Here is a 15,538-nt window from a genome sequence, read left to right as displayed (position 1 = left end):
CTGTCAATTTCTCTTATCTGCCGCTTTTATTTGTTACTTTCAAGGTCGTTGGAAAGATTGAGAAGATCTCCAAGCCAATCCGAGAGTCTCCGTCGCGGAAGGAGCCCGAAAGGATGGAAAAGACCAAGCAAACAGAAGGTACGTGAGACAAACGGTCCGTGTAAGACCACAGCACTGCTTATTTATTATCACTGTCACTTTTCTAGGAGTAGCTGCCGAGTGATAGAATGAAAAAACAAATATTGCTGGTTGTGGTCGTCTCTTCAATACCAAAAGTGCTACCGATATTGGCGGGCGTTTCTCCACTCTAAGAGCTATGATGTTCATTCTCACTTCCATCGTGATGGCTTGTCTTTTCCTCTGCACATTTCTCTCTGAAGAACCTGCCTTACGCTCGGGAGAGGTCACGCTAGGGTCACTCCTCCATGCTTTTCCACTTTCTCCTTCCTGTGGAGCACGTTAATGGATGGGAAAGATGCCGAGCTCTTATCAAATGCAGAACCTACTTCTCTAGTGATGCCAGTGTTTACCAGCAACATTTACCTTTATATTATGAATTCATGGGACCTGGTACTCAACCTCAGCACCACCTGTACCGGTTATGGAGCACCATATTCAGTAGATTTTTCACTGAGCTGAAGTACGCCCCCAATAATAGGAAACCTTGTCCCTCCGCTCCCAGTCGCATCCAAGCCCAGCCAGAGTCACGGCTTCAGCCTGGACAGCGACGAGATGGAAGGACAGGAGCCGGCAACAAAGCCCCGGGACGAGCGCCGGGAGAGGCCCGAGGAGAGCTTGCGGGCGAGCTGGGAGAGGAAGGGGCAGATGGACGACCGCCGAAAGAGGAGGGAAGACAGTGAGCCCAGACTCCTCGTGGCAGGTGATGACCACGTGGACCGCCAGGACTCGCTGGAGACCACTGACAAATCTGGTAATTATCAATCCAAAGTCCACTGTGACACTAGCGTTGTATCGTCATGGTTACTAAGGTACAAATGAAGCCTTTCCTCGGCATAAAGACCGCATCGTCATTGGACTCATGATTGTATTGACATTCAGTTATCAGTGTGTGACGTGTCACGCTGCTCCATGCAGACAAAGGTCCGGCCACCATGAGTTTAGGAATGGATCTCAGCCTGGACTGGTTGACCCTGGACGACTTTCAGAAACATCTGAATGGAGAGGACGAGATCCTATCGGCTGCCCCGCTGTCACCCAGTAAGTCTGTCCGCCAATGAGGGAATTGAATATTTCACCTCTGGAAGGATGCGGTGTCGCTGCTAATGAGCTGGATGATGTACCAGCCTTTTTACAATAAACCAATCAAGATCGATTTGGAAAGGTCGACTTATGATAGCTAGTAGACTTGTATGGTCTGTTTTCCTGTCGTGATTGATGTGCAGGGTCTTTTCCATATTTGCCCTCCCCTCCCTGCTGTTTCATGAGGTTATATTCCATAAAAGTGTCCAAACCCTCCTGCTAGATGATGTTCTCCTCCATCTTGGATCAACATTTGCAATAAGATACATGATTTAAGATTAGACTCGGCTCCAGAACCCCTCCCCAAAGTGCGATCCGGGTGCCATGTGCGGCCCGCTGCTGTGTTTTATTGGGCCGCGCCACATTCTAAAATAATAATTTAACAGCAAAATGGGGTTGAAAAAACCAAGTGGGCATTTTATGAGAATAACGTAATATTATGAGGGAAAATAATTCTGTAAATCATAATAAAATCATTTTTTGAAAGTTTGAATGGTATAAAAATCAAGTCAAAATATTATAGGAATAAAGTCATGAATAATTACAAGAAGAAAATTGACAAGAAGTGCGTTCAAACAATTATAACATTTAAAAAAGAGCGCAAATAGAGGAAATGGCTGTAATTTTACAAGAATAAAGTCAAAAGTTAAGAGAAAAAGGTTTCTTTACGGAAATAAACTGGTAACATTCTAATAAGAAAAAAAGTCACGTTATAAAAAAATGGAGGTGCAGGTTTTCTTAGCATGACAAAATATCAAAGTGGCCCTTGCTGGAAATAGTTTGGACACCCCTGGCATGGGGACTCACTCACCGCTAGTGTATGATGATGAAAGGTGATCCACAAACTCAGCATCTATGGTGCCTTCACGGACCGCTGAACAAAGTACGACAAGAAAACACTGATTGAAGCACAGACAAGAACGTGTGAAAATGGTGAAAACTTGTTGTTCACTCCAAGTTAGTGAATTTACGGGCTGGCGAATGCTGAATGGTTTTGTCCCGATCTAATGAGTTCTTCTTTGCTCCCGCCAGGCGAGTTGCGAGACGCCGTGAAAAGCGGAGATTACATGGCTGTGAAACTGGCCCTTAATTCCAAAGAGGAGTACAATTTGGACCAAGAGGTAAGAACCACATTTGAGAAGTCCCACGAAAAGACAGTGTTTGACTTTGGGGTAAAAGTGTTACCACCAAAGGTTGCAGTTTTGGGCAGGAGTTCTTTGTTTTACTATTAACTGTTTTTCATGATTGATACCAATCAGCCATTTGTAGCACATCTCAGCACGCTGCACCTTGGTTGCCCCCAGTGTGTGAGTGGGTGTGTGTGTGTGGGAGAGTGTGTGAGTGTGTGTGTATTGTTGCCGTCTGTCAAATAAGACAGCTGGTTGTACAAAGCACAGTTGTACCTACCTGTACCTTGATGAACCCGGGCTGATTTAACTTAAACTTTAACTTAAAATAGGAGAGACACAAAAAAGTGTCCACCTGAGAACGAGGACCGGCTCCTAATGTGAGTTTTGGGGGCTTTTGGACGATTCCAACAGGACGGTTTAGGACAGTGACGTCAGACTCATTTTCAAGGTGGGCCATATGACAATTATGGTTGCCCTCGGAGGGCCGCAACATTGCCTGAAAGGTCTGCGGAACTGAACGCTTCAGGTTGTCTTTGAGGACCTTAGCCTTTAATCCAAGCCGGTTTCAGTTCGTGCTCAGACTAAATCGGACAGCTCTAATCTGAGGGGATGGTGCAGGAGTCAAGCATTTACTGATGGGAAAAAAGTGTTTCCCCCTTCCTGAGTTCTGATGTAGATGATCAAACACATGTAAATATTAGTCGGTGATCACATAGTAGATCACAAAATGCATTTTTTTAAAACAAAGTTTTTTTGTGGAGGAATTGTTGTCATTCAGCCCCACTACCACCACCATATTTTACTGTTGTTATGATGTTCCTTTTCTGAAATGCACTGTTACATTTACACTAGATGTAATGGGACACAGAATATTACCCCAAAGGTCTTGGGGACCATCAAGGAACCATGCACACCACACGGGATGTTGTTTTGGGGATTTGTCGTGGCCGTGCTCTGGGGATCATTTTGATTGGCTGGCCACTCCTGGGAAGGCTCACCACTGTTCCCTGTTTTCACCATTTGTGGATAATGGCTCTAGCTGTGGTTTGCTGGGGTCCCAATGTTTTAGAAGTGGCGTCATGACTGATGACGTTATGTTGCTTTTTCGCACAGGACCATGTATATTTGGATTATTTTCCCTCTCAATAATAAAAAGTTAGTTTGATGATGGGAAACATTTAAGAGTGACAAAGATGCAAAAAAGAAGGCATTTTTTCCCGCCACTGTATTGTCTCAGGTTGAGACTGGTTTCACTCATTTGTGGTGCTGGCGAGTGAGAACAGACATGGGGGGGCGGGGTGACACCGATTCTCCTCAAACCGCCACAGCAACAAACCCTCCAGCTGCATACAGTATGACGGAACACATTTTCATTTGCATTATTTCCAGGCGTTCACAGGCCACCAAAATATGACAGAATCTGGCCTCTGGGCCTCGGGTTTGACACCAGAGTTTTAGGGCAAACTTTCCACCATTGTGCTCGGAAGATTTTACATTTAGCAGCAAATCCAGGTAAGTTGACTTTTCATGTATTATTATCATTATACTTTTATAGAAGTGCAGTATCCAACTACTGTATTTAAAGACCAGGGAGTTCTTGCCGGCCTATGGTTAACATTCACAGTTTGCCATCTTGACTGCCTTTGAATGTAAGATATTAATGCATGCTTGATTTGGACTCGTACAGCTATTTGACGTGGATCAGCTGACTTCAGTTTAGCCAATCTTAGCCAAACACATTTACTGTATAAAGGAGGCTTCCTCGGGTTTACTCCTTTGCTTTGCTGATCTTGCATCCATAAATGCATTAGAACTGACGCTGTGTGTCCTCCAGGGGGGACGACTGTGGAGGAAGTCACTGGCCAAGGCGAGAAAGTGGGCAAGAAGCAGGTACATACTGTATATATACTATATATTTAATCGTTGCACATTGTGTGCACTGTGCCATGCACCAACCACCTTCATGTCCCCCGGATCCCAGTTGTGTTTATTTTCACTCATGCTGTAGGTTAACAACATCTTTAGTCATTTCTCACAAGTTCCATACGGTCCATCCATTAAACAGGTCTCAAAATATTTTGGGTCGTGATTCTAATTTTGCATAATCATGTTAAATTCCTGCAGATTCTGCAACTATGTCCGAAATATAAGTGACAGGTCAAGGATTATATTTAGCTGCACATACTGTATACACTGTATATGTACATATGCTGTGTGTGTATATATGCAGTATGTACTATGTAGTGAGAGCCCCAAAGGAAATGCAAATATCAGTCACACCAAAAGATAGTGTTGAATCACACATCAACCATGTCATTAGGAGCAATGAGGGGTTGCGTTTAAAGACACCACGTCATTTTGAAGTTGAAATCACCTTTTGAGTGTATTCCCAGGGATGTCGTCCTTATGTAGACCACTCAAACACGCATAATAAAGGCATTGTTGTGATTTTCGGAGTTTGGCTTGTCAGTGAATGCACCGCTGCCGTGTGGTGAGAATGCGGATGGTTTTGTTTCTCACGTGAAGACGTGTTTGCCAGTCGGAGATATATACATGGTGTTGCATTGCACTTCTGTTGATGTGTTCAGGTCCCAATAAAGTGTTAAAAGAGCACCAGACTCTGTGTGACTCTGTGTGACTCTGTGGGGACGCTACACTATGCCTCCGTCTGCCGTCCTAACAGAGACGCGTGGGTGCCCTGATGCGTACGCGTTAATCATGCAATATTTTACAGCCTTTGTTACAACATAAAAGACACATAGCCGTGTGTGTGTGTGTGTGTGTGTATGTACAGTACATCTATAGATACCAACATGAATCCTTTTTCTTTCCGTCCATTTCATTGTGAACAGCCATCACACCATTCCCTGGTTCCTGCTTATAAAATGACGGTGTCAAAGCACTGCTTGATCCAATAAAGCCATTAACTGTCCTTGAAAGGGTGACGTGCTTTTTGTCCTGGAGATATTGATGGTGTCTTGCTGGGCTTGGGCTAGTATGGGATGCGTGACCTCGGTTTGAATGAGTCTGTTTGAGTGAGCCTGGGTCCCACAAGGGCATTGCCAAGGTGCTGGTGCATTACACAGCCGCAGCAACATGTGCACGTGACTTAGAAATTCCACTAAGGAACATCTCTCATCAAGTTGACTCGGCCTAATTATGATAGGCTCTGCTTTGGCCACGCCTCTTACGTGTACTTGTTCTTTTACAGGCATGTACAATTGGTGAGAGGAGCTCACTTGAAGGGAAGAGGAGCTCGATGGAAGACGGAGGTCCACAGGAGGCTTTTATGCCGCGGTTTTTAAATGGGCCGCAAGGTGGCAACTGTGCAAGTACAGTCTCGGCAGCGCTTGAAGACATCCAGAAAGATGCGAATGAATCTCAAACAACTCTTTATGCTTCATATTTACACCATGAAAGTCAAGGAAGCGGGATGTCAGAAGACACAAAAGCCGATTCATCAAATAATTTGAGGCTGACCTTTGACATTCAAAAGCCACCCACGAATGTAGAGAATAGGCTGACTAAGGACTTCAACCTGAAGGCGCAGACCAATGTCCAACCTGAAGGTGCAAACTACTCAACTGACACAAACGAGGTCGAGGCAGGTCACTCCGATAGCGCAGCTCGAGCCTCGCAAATCACGGGTCCAACCAGAAGATCATGTCGCACAAGGAAAACTGTTGAAGCCAAACAACCGACACGAACAAGTCAAAGGGCGTGTAAGAAGGTGGTTCGGTCAGCGGAAGCCACAAGTGAGGAGGAAGACATGGAAAAGGAGCCAAGAAAAAAGCACTTCTGTTTATATTGCAAGATGCCTTTCACTCAGTTGGCCAAACATTTGGAAAAGAAACATGCCGATGAAACGGACGTGGCGCACGCCATCCACTTTCCCAAAGGCTCCAAGGTCAGACAGACCTTGCTGGACCAAATACGCAATAACGGCGATTATCAGCATCATTCCAAAGCTCAAAAAAACCAAGAGGAAGAAGTGGCCCAAAAGGAGTCGACAAGTCCAAAAATATGCGTTCGGGATTTCCTACCATGCCAGCACTGCTACACTTTTTACCGCAAAACTGATCTGTGGCGACATGAGCACTCTTGCAAGGCCAGAAAGGGGGATGACAAACCCCCAGAAATGGCCAAGAAGGGGGGAGGTGCCACCCACGGCGCCACCCACGGCACCACCCACGGCACCACCCACGGCACCACCGCACAGCTGCTTCCGATGTGCGAGTTCCTAACAGAAGGATGCAAGGAGATCATCCACATCATGCATCAGGACGACATCGCCAGGCATATCAGAAACGACCCGCTCATTTGCAAGTACGGCAGTGCCTTATCCGCAAAGTACGACCACGACAAGTCTCAGTTTGCGTACATCGGACAAAAGATGAGAGAGTTGGGTCGCTTCATGATTGCGGTCAACGAGCTGGACAAAGGTGTGCAGTATTTGCATGAATTGTGTCTCCCGTCAAGGTTTGAATTGGCTGTGGAGGGGGCCAAAAAAGCCAGTGGCTTTGATCCAAGCTGCAGTAAGTTTAAAACCTTTTCCCTTGTTTCCAAGATCGGGTACTCCTTGAAACGAGCAGCAGAAATCGCCTTTGGCGAAAGTCGCATGACCGAAGATAGCCAAACCGAAAGCGCGGTCAAGCAATTCATACAGCTGGTGGACACAAAATGGAGCCGCTGTTTTTCCCGCAAATCTCTGTCATCCTCAAAGCAGGAGGTCAGGAAAGTGCAAGTGGACACGTCCAGTGTGACGGAGGATTTGATCAAACTCTACAGGTTCATCACGGAAGAGGAAGATGAAGCGAGGAAGGAGCTCAAGGAAAGTCCCAGTGTGGCCAATTGGAAAAAGCTGAGCGAGGCCACACTGGCCGACGTCTGCCTCTTCAACAGAGCGCGGGTAGGAAATATCGGTAGACTGCTCTTGCATACTTACACCAGCAAAAGGTTCAGTGGTGCGTTTGTGCCTTCTGCGGATCAGATGAAGAAATGCACCAAGCTGGAGGTGGAACTTGGCGACCACTTCACTCGGTTGGAACTGGAAGGGCAGTATGGAAGGAATATGTTGGTTCTGCTTACCCAAAAGATGAGTCTGTCGCTCGACCTGCTGGTGGAAAACCGCCAGGATGCCGGCGTATCAAGAAGTAACCCTTACCTCTTTGCACGTACCGAGGGGCCGTCCTTCATCCGAGGACTGGACTGCTTTCGAAGGGCTACGGTGGAAAGCGGGGTCAAAAACCCCGAAGCGCTCCTGTCCCCCTCATTGAGAGCGCAAATTGCCAACTGCTGGCAGCTAATGAGCCTCGGTGAGCGCCAGTTGGATGGCGTCGCCAAGCTGCTAAGAAAGAGCCGCCAGGAGTGTCACGCCTTGGCCAAAAATGCGTCGCAGCTGGAGGAAGCGAGTAAACAGTTGCTCCACTTGGACCGAACACGACTGGCGGTTTCAGATGGCACGTCGAGCGCTGGTGAGCATCTTTTACTTTGTGTTCATTGCTTGCAAAGATAAGTCGCATTTCCACCAAGAGATCCATGCATTTCCATCTAAGTTCCTTTGTTAGGGTTAGGGATCCAATCTGTTTTCAAATGCTTCCTATTCCGTTCTCCACACATTTCCAGTAGCATGTCTACACAAGCCAACCTTGACAATATTGGACGGTTAATGTTAGGAGGACACTTGACAATGGAACACGGGCTATGGGGGGTGGGCCGACCCACATTGGGTTCAAATTTGGAGGTGGGGACCACTATATATTGGTGGCATCAAGCAGAACGACGTACACAATACATCCATAGCAAGTTAGCGCATGACATAAATCAACAACGAAGCGCTAAACATAACGCGTAACTTAAAACACCTGCAATAACAATATTAAATATGAACAATAAAACATTGGATGTCAAGACTAGTATGGTAACTCTTCCACGTTTACTTCACTGACAAGCTCATCAGCATATTTTCAATTTGGGCAAACACAACAAAATGTTGGGTGAAAGGGTGTCGCAAGCCACCCGGCATGCCTTGCGGCAGGATTATCTGGGTGTTTTGGCCCACATGGTGCAGTAGGCAGTAGTGTTGTTCGGGTGGCATGTGTGCCATGCTAGCACTGCAAGTCGTGCTGCCGGCTACACCCACCATGTGAGGGTTTAAAAACAGAATTTGGAATTGAGACCCGTTGGGCCATCCGCAGTTTGTCAACTCAAGTCACTTGGAGTCGAGTCACCCAATGAATATGTAGCCTACTAATGGATAATGATCTTCCAACATCACCCTCATAATCGATTGTCACTTTGGCCTTTTAGGAACTCCATCAAAGGCCGCTCTGAAGAGACGACCCTGGAGTGAGAAGGAGCAGGCGGCCGTGAAACGTTACATGAGTGAATTTTTAAGAAAGATGAAGGTCCCAGGCAAAAAGGATTGCAACGCTTGCATAGCTGCTGAACCAGATCTCTGTGGAAGATCTTGGACAGATATCAAAAACTATGTCCACAACAGCATCCAGACCGTACGCAGGAGAAGTAACCAGCACAAGGATGAAAGGGATGGTGAAAAAGATGTGAAGCCAAAGACACCAGCAGCTGAGGTCCAAACCAACGCCAGGACAGATTTGGAAGAGCAGGCTGTTGGTTGTAGCATGTCTTCAGGGCTTCCACAACACTTGAGAGAAAGTTCAGAATGTTGCATGACCATGGAACCGCACACAAACCTGAGGGAGCCAACCCAGTATGGCCAGGAGATGCCTTTAACGTATACGTCCTTGTGTTCCGCCAGCGCAAATATGCTCCACGCAGGTCAGCCTTTGATGACCTCGTTCACACCGCTCAATGCCACGGATACTCAAGTAGTTCCCACGTTCACGCCACACAGCACGACGGATGCCCTGTCTCCCGTGTACACAACAGACAACAGTATTCACTCGATGGCAACTCCATATTCACAAAACTCCTTGAGTGTAGCACATCCTTCCATGTATGCCCCCCAGGACCATTTACATGCCCCCATGCTGCCTGCTTTTAGTCCACATAGTGTTCCAGGTACCTCAATGCTTCCTACGTACACACCATTGAACTCTCCCAGTCCGCCAATGGTCCCTGCTTTCTCCTCACCCGGAAGCGATAGAAGTAGGATGATGATGTCCTCGTTCGCCCCTCTGAACCACACCAGTTCACCTTCCTACCCAACGAGTCCACCAAGGACTTCAATGACTGCCCAGGTTGTCCCAACAGTCCACGGAGCTGGCATTCACACCAGATCGCCTCTGGTTCAGGAAAGACCCTCCCCTTCCACCCCGAGGAAACAAGCCCCCCAGTCCGCTAAGCCGCAGAAGAGAAACAAAAGGTTGTGGAGCGGGGATGAGCAGGCGGCGGTCAGGCGTCAGTTTGGAGACTTTAGTAAACTGGTCAAAGTGCCAGGCAAGAAGGACTGCGATGCCTGCCTGGCGGCCGAACCCGCCCTAAGTAGCCGCACGTGGAGGGAGGTCAAATATTATGTACACAACTCCATTCAGTCAATCAGGAGACGAGGCCACGTAGCTGTCCCGCAGCAAGCGGAAGAACCCAAGCAGCAACTGGACACTCCCATGCCTACCGTGGAGTGGGACGCTCCTGTCTATCTGTCACTGTAAATAGTACTAACAAAGGTTTTTTACATGTACTGAAACATCATTACTGTTTGGCATACGGCGGATCAGATGTCATCCGTTGGCTTCCACTAACCTTTCGTTAGCCATCCTCATCTGTCCAATAGGTACAGAGTGCCTGGTCCTCCTGATTGATTGGGAATCCAAGTCCACCAGAAGCAGCTACTGGTAGTTTAGTCCTGCATGAATAACACCTCAGTAGTTCGGAGGAGGAGAGCATTGCTTGCAGCCTTGGCTGTGCAGCGTGGCTAGTTTGTGTATACTCTATGATCAATGTGGAAGGGTGTCTGTCAGTGTTTACATTTGTGGTCACGGCGAACCTCGTTGGTCGTGGTTAGCCAGCAGCATCCACCGGCGAAGCTTTGCACCCGGTCGTTCTGATAGTTGTTGTTGATAACCTTAGTATGATTCTCACAGTGTATGTTACATGTTACACTTAGCCCACCGCTCATGTTGTGGATGGGCCCCGATATCCATAGCACTTTGTTAATTATCCTGATATTTATTCTTTTTCTGTGTATTGAAAAGGTTGCTAAAGTAGCTGTGTAAACAGGTTCAGTACTTACTCTGAGAGACACACTACCAATCTGAATTTGTTTTAAAGGGATTTCTGCCTCCATTGTTTGCTCGTACCACGCAGCATTGGCCAGCACACTGGCCCAAAAAGGAAGTGCAGATGTGACAGCCATTGATTTGTTCCTCCAATCTTGTAAATACATTGAAGGACTGGCAACGGCATCGTGGGTGCCCTGAAACGGTATTTTATGAAAGCGGCTTCCAGGGTAGGAAAATCTGTCACGTTACCACAACATTGTCCTGGTATTTTTTTGTCCCATACTCCCAAGTGACTCACTTTGTTGTCATCTGGACACTCTGGTTTTTGGCACGTGTTCCCCATCATCCTGTCTTTTGTTTGGTGGAGCAACGACCCTTACACGCCTGCGTTCTCTCTTCGTCTGTATTTCTGTTGTGGTTCCGCCTGTCTGTTCACAGCGCCAATGTAGGGGTGCCTGATGTATGCCGTTGTTTTCACCCAGGCTTCATCGTGCTGCGACACCCCCAAAGCATTCTTACCTTGCCGCAATATCCACATGGCCCCGCACAGATTTTTTTGACGTTCATTTCTGCTCTTTACCTCCTGCCAAAAAGTTTCCCCAAACAGAAGCATCCTCCCCGCGGAGGTGTTCGGGGCAGGTCCGACCAACCTGGACGAGCTCGCCTCGGGGGCTGACAGGGGTAGCTGGACAAAGTGGCAATGGAGAGGGAAGTCTGACCTTGGTTAGGCCGTACCAGAATACCAGAATTACCTCGGATAAGCATTAGAAGATGGATGGTCGGTTGCCATCGGTCACTACTGCTACACAGCAAGCTAAATAGCTAGTCAGCTGGGGTTGATCATTTGCAACCACACGTGCACCCCTGCATCAAGATGGCGTCAGCGGAGCGACCGCGCTGTAGCATAATGAAGCCTTTTACAGCTCGGTGTTGCTTTTGTGCTCGTTTGCCATCAAGCTGTCCATGGGATCCATTACCAAACCAGCTGAGCTGGCAGCCGTGCTTTTAAAAGGCTTGCTAGCTGGGTCCCACACTTCCCTTTGTTCCTCTGCAGTGTTCCATTCAAACTTTGGTATTGGTGACCGTGCTCCCTCGGCACACCTGTTGGCTTTTCTACACACAGTCATAACCACCTCCAGCCTGTCTGCCACCGTCGTCCAGGTATTTCAGTATGTTGTTCTCAAATAGATATCTTGTTACTGTATGTTTGTATAAGTTGCCTTGTCGCCCCGGTTAATGCCTTCTATCATGTATTGTAAGAAACATAGATCCTCTGCTTGTACAATAAAACATTTCTTTCATGTCCATTTGATTGCATAAGTCGGTCATCACTTGTCTGTCGTCACATGTCTCCAGTCCACGCCAACGGAGGTGGCACAATGTCTCCAGTCCACGCCAACGGAGGTGGCACAATGTCTCCAGCCAGTCTTTACCAGTCAACAAGCGCTGTTCAGTGTTTACCAAATGGCAATTTACCAATGTGTAAACACTATTAGATTTGTCAAATACAATCAAAGCGTTTTGAATGCTTGAATTTTTAAAAAGAAAGTGAGATTTCTCATTTAGAAAAAGACGATAAGTCATTTAATGGCACCGTCATTCATTTTCTACCACTTATCCTCACGAGGGTCGCGGGGGTGCTGAATAAATAAATGTTTTCCTCGTCTCCTGCCTCCAGACAGGCAGGAAGAGGTTTCACTCTGCATTGGTTTCAGCACCTTGGTGACTTTATTCCATCGAACAAGGGTATGAACGGAGTGAGCCCTTTGGTCAGTCATACAGTCTCTGTCCCGGCGGGTGGCGGTGGGCACATGCAGCACTTGGGGCCAAATATGGGCAGCGTGGGACAAAGCTAGATGGTGAGTTCAAGGACCGTATAATGGTAATGACGTTATCGTAGTTGCGTATCAAATTGTTTACCACAGAGATTTGCATCGCTACGTATGGGTACTTATGGCCTTTGCACGCAGGTGTCGTGTGCGTCACCTGCAGAGCAGGAAGCGTGGCTTCCATGGCTCAAGGCTGGTTGACACATTTGTCTCTCTGTGGCCGTCTTCCACAGGACGTCAGCGGAATGTCCCTGAGCATGCTGGCGGCAGCCGGAGGACAGGACGACATCCTCAGGTTGTTGATACGGAAGGGCGTCAGGGTTAACGGGCGGCAGAAGAATGGCACCACAGCCTTGATGCACGCCGCCGAAAAGGTAACGGCGCTACCCCGGCTGAGTGGGTGACCCCCGACGAACGGGCTGTCATCAGTCCTCTTTTTCAGAACTGCGTGACGACTGTGGCCATCCTGCTGGAGGCGGGCTCGTACGTCAACGCGCAGACGCTGGGCGGCGAGACGGCGTTGATGAAGGTGCAGCTCCATTTCCTGCCTTCTTCTGATTGGTTGATTGTTTTTTTTACACGGGACCCATAGGAAATATGTATTTAGTGCTGAGCCCGCAGTATTTTTATCATGACAAGATGGAGGACAATGTTTGACAATGTCGCTAACCCTGGTCAGGCGTGCAGGAGGGGGAACGCGGACATCGTGCGCCTCCTGCTGGAGAGCGGGGCCGACTGCAGCATCCTGTCCAAGCACAAGACCACCGCCCTGTGCTTCGCCAAGCTGAGCAACAACCTGGCCGTGTGCGACCTCATCAACAATCACACCAGCATGTGAGTGCCACCATCAGGATCTGCTTCTGGTCATGATGCTGACAGCCCCCCCCCATGGCTGCCCGTCAGGCTGTCCGGCCTGGCCAAGGATGCCGTCCAAGCGTTTTTTGAGACCCACCTGCTGCTCCTGGAGCCCATCTTCCCCATGGCTTGCCACAGACTGTGCGAGTGGCCCGAATTCTCCATGGAGTTCACCTACAAACCGCAATCGCCAATAGAAGGTACACCGCCTGCTGGCATAACCACAGCACTCGTGCCAACTGGCACGACATCTGGCACGACATCTGGCACGACATCTGGCATGACACCGCACGCACACGCATGGTGTGTAGGCTTCCACTTGTTGCTAGGAAGAAGTCAGGATGATCAGCCATGAAACAGGAAATCATATCTTGGGTCTTTTTGAAGCGGGGGGGGGGGGTCGATCCCTAATATGTACACATATATAGTATATATATATATGTGTGTGTATAATCTAATGGTAAACTTTTGACATTCCCAGTTTCAGCGTATGCAGCTCATCCAAATAGTCAATATGCAATAGAGGCCATTTCATTCCACAACCTGAGGAGAACATGGTAGCATCCTTTCTGGATAGACTTGATGTATTTGGTCCCGTTAGCATCCGTACAGGAAAAGGAGGATGCAGAGGTCAAGGCGGTATGTTCAAGGGGATCTAGTGTCTACCGTAGGATGCTTTTCCTCTTTCCTGACCCATAAATGTTATACAATGTTGTAATCTCTTCTGAAGCCATGCCAACGCGTCTCATTTGGGACTGAACCCTGAAAGCAGTTTTTTGTTATCACCGAGCTTTACTGACGTCAGTGCAACCTGGGCTTCCTTATATGGGCTGTAGATGGCGAACCTACATTTCCGAGCGCCCTCGGGAGCGCTTACCCACCTACAAAGCGGCGTTATCGATGTGGGGGACACGAGACGGCGATGGAGAGCCAACCATCTCCTGTCGTAGTGACGATGCATCCTTCTCTCCCTTGCAGCCACGGGCATCGTCCTCTTCATCCTCCACGCCAACTTCCTGAGCGAGGTCACCGTGCGCCTCAGCGGCCCGTGCAGCGTTCACGCCGTGGTCCTCAACGAGAGATTCCAGCTGCCCATCTTCCTGGTTGGTTGTGTCAGTGTGTCCTTTGGGCCTGAGATGTGTACTACTCCATTGTTTGGTGTGCTCACGGTGCAGGACAACCACTTCGTCTACTCCTTCTGTCCGGTGGCGGGAAACAACAAGCTCTTCATCCGTCTGGCTGAGGCGCCGGCGGCCAAGGTGATGCCCTCACACAAACGCTGATGGGTTTTTGGGGGGTGGGGCTACGTCATCTGTCAAGTGTGTGACATTTCATGAGGTAGGTCAACTTGTGTGACTGTCAGTGTACAGTACTTTGTGTTCATTTCCTGAGGGGGGTTGCATATTCATATTATGAATTATCACATATGCAGCATATATCAGTTATGGAGGAAAACTACAACTGTATTACTTCAGGTTTTAACAGCATTAGCATGCGGTATTTTTCTCCCTTTTGAAGTCATATTATGAATGGCACAGTTTGGAAAGAAACGAACTAGGCGATGATAACCTGGTATGGAAGGAAAAGGCATCGCTGAAGTTGGGACATTGTCGAGCACAGCAGGGCGATGGCGTCTTTACCACGGAGTGCTGAGTTAACAACATTGGACACACACCGGCCTGTCAATCATGCAGTAAAGTGTCCTGGCCTGTCGTCAACGCCTCCTCACCTGGCTGTCCTCCTCTTGTCTTCCCTCAGGTGAAGCTCCTCATATGTGCCTACAGAGTGCAGCTGCAGTGACACAACACACGAGGGACCCCCCCCCTCCTGCGCCTCCCCATCGGACCATGCCTTCCTCCACGTCCATGTACATGATCCGTGTCTGCCTTTGCTTTTTGGAATACGGAAGACTATTATTGTTTTTTTGCTTTGTGTGCTTTGGTTTTTTTGGCCTTCTAGAGTGGAGAGAACTAAAGACACAAATCCTTCTAAAGTGCGCCACTGTCTTTCGGTCGCAGGCCCCCCTTTTTTATCTTTGGTACCTTTTGTGTTGTTCATAGTTGTGTGTTTTGTACATATTAACGTCAATGTAAATAAACCTCTTGATTGCTGCCGCCTGTGGAAGTCCACAAACGTAGCAATGTTACACTTTTGACCAAGTCCTGTTTTACCGCTTGCTTTTTAAATGTTGCTTTGTTTTTGTTTTATTCTTTGAACTATTTGACTACACTGCCTGTTTGATAAAGGGTCTTTCTGCTCAAAA

General features: G+C 48.0%; 1 protein-coding gene across 2 annotated transcripts in view; it reads left to right on the top strand.

The window, feature by feature from the left end:
• The window catches only part of mphosph8 (M-phase phosphoprotein 8), a 20,151-nt gene extending 4,613 nt beyond the window's left edge, over positions 1-15,538 (top strand). The window contains exons 4-14 of one of the 2 annotated variants that reach the window (XM_078795255.1): positions 45-138; positions 683-931; positions 1,096-1,218; positions 2,293-2,381; positions 12,654-12,794; positions 12,863-12,949; positions 13,100-13,254; positions 13,324-13,475; positions 14,254-14,378; positions 14,451-14,534; positions 15,034-15,538. In XM_078795255.1, the coding sequence (XP_078651381.1) occupies positions 45-138; positions 683-931; positions 1,096-1,218; positions 2,293-2,381; positions 12,654-12,794; positions 12,863-12,949; positions 13,100-13,254; positions 13,324-13,475; positions 14,254-14,378; positions 14,451-14,534; positions 15,034-15,075 (1,341 nt within the window). In that variant the 3' untranslated portion in view covers positions 15,076-15,538. Of the gene's footprint in view, positions 1-44; positions 139-682; positions 932-1,095; positions 1,219-2,292; positions 2,382-5,601; positions 7,865-8,699; positions 11,554-12,653; positions 12,795-12,862; positions 12,950-13,099; positions 13,255-13,323; positions 13,476-14,253; positions 14,379-14,450; positions 14,535-15,033 lie in introns of those variants that run through there. The other variant, XM_058082993.2, reaches the window with a different exon arrangement.

The sequence above is a fragment of the Doryrhamphus excisus genome, linkage group LG12 (genome assembly GCF_037039965.1).
Source record: "Doryrhamphus excisus strain RoL-2023G ecotype Guam linkage group LG12, RoL_Dexc_Guam_v1.1, whole genome shotgun sequence".
NCBI classification, from domain to species: Eukaryota; Metazoa; Chordata; class Actinopteri; order Syngnathiformes; family Syngnathidae; genus Doryrhamphus; species Doryrhamphus excisus.
The sequence above is the reverse complement of the archived record's forward strand: the minus strand, read 5'-3'. Positions and strand labels throughout refer to the sequence as shown.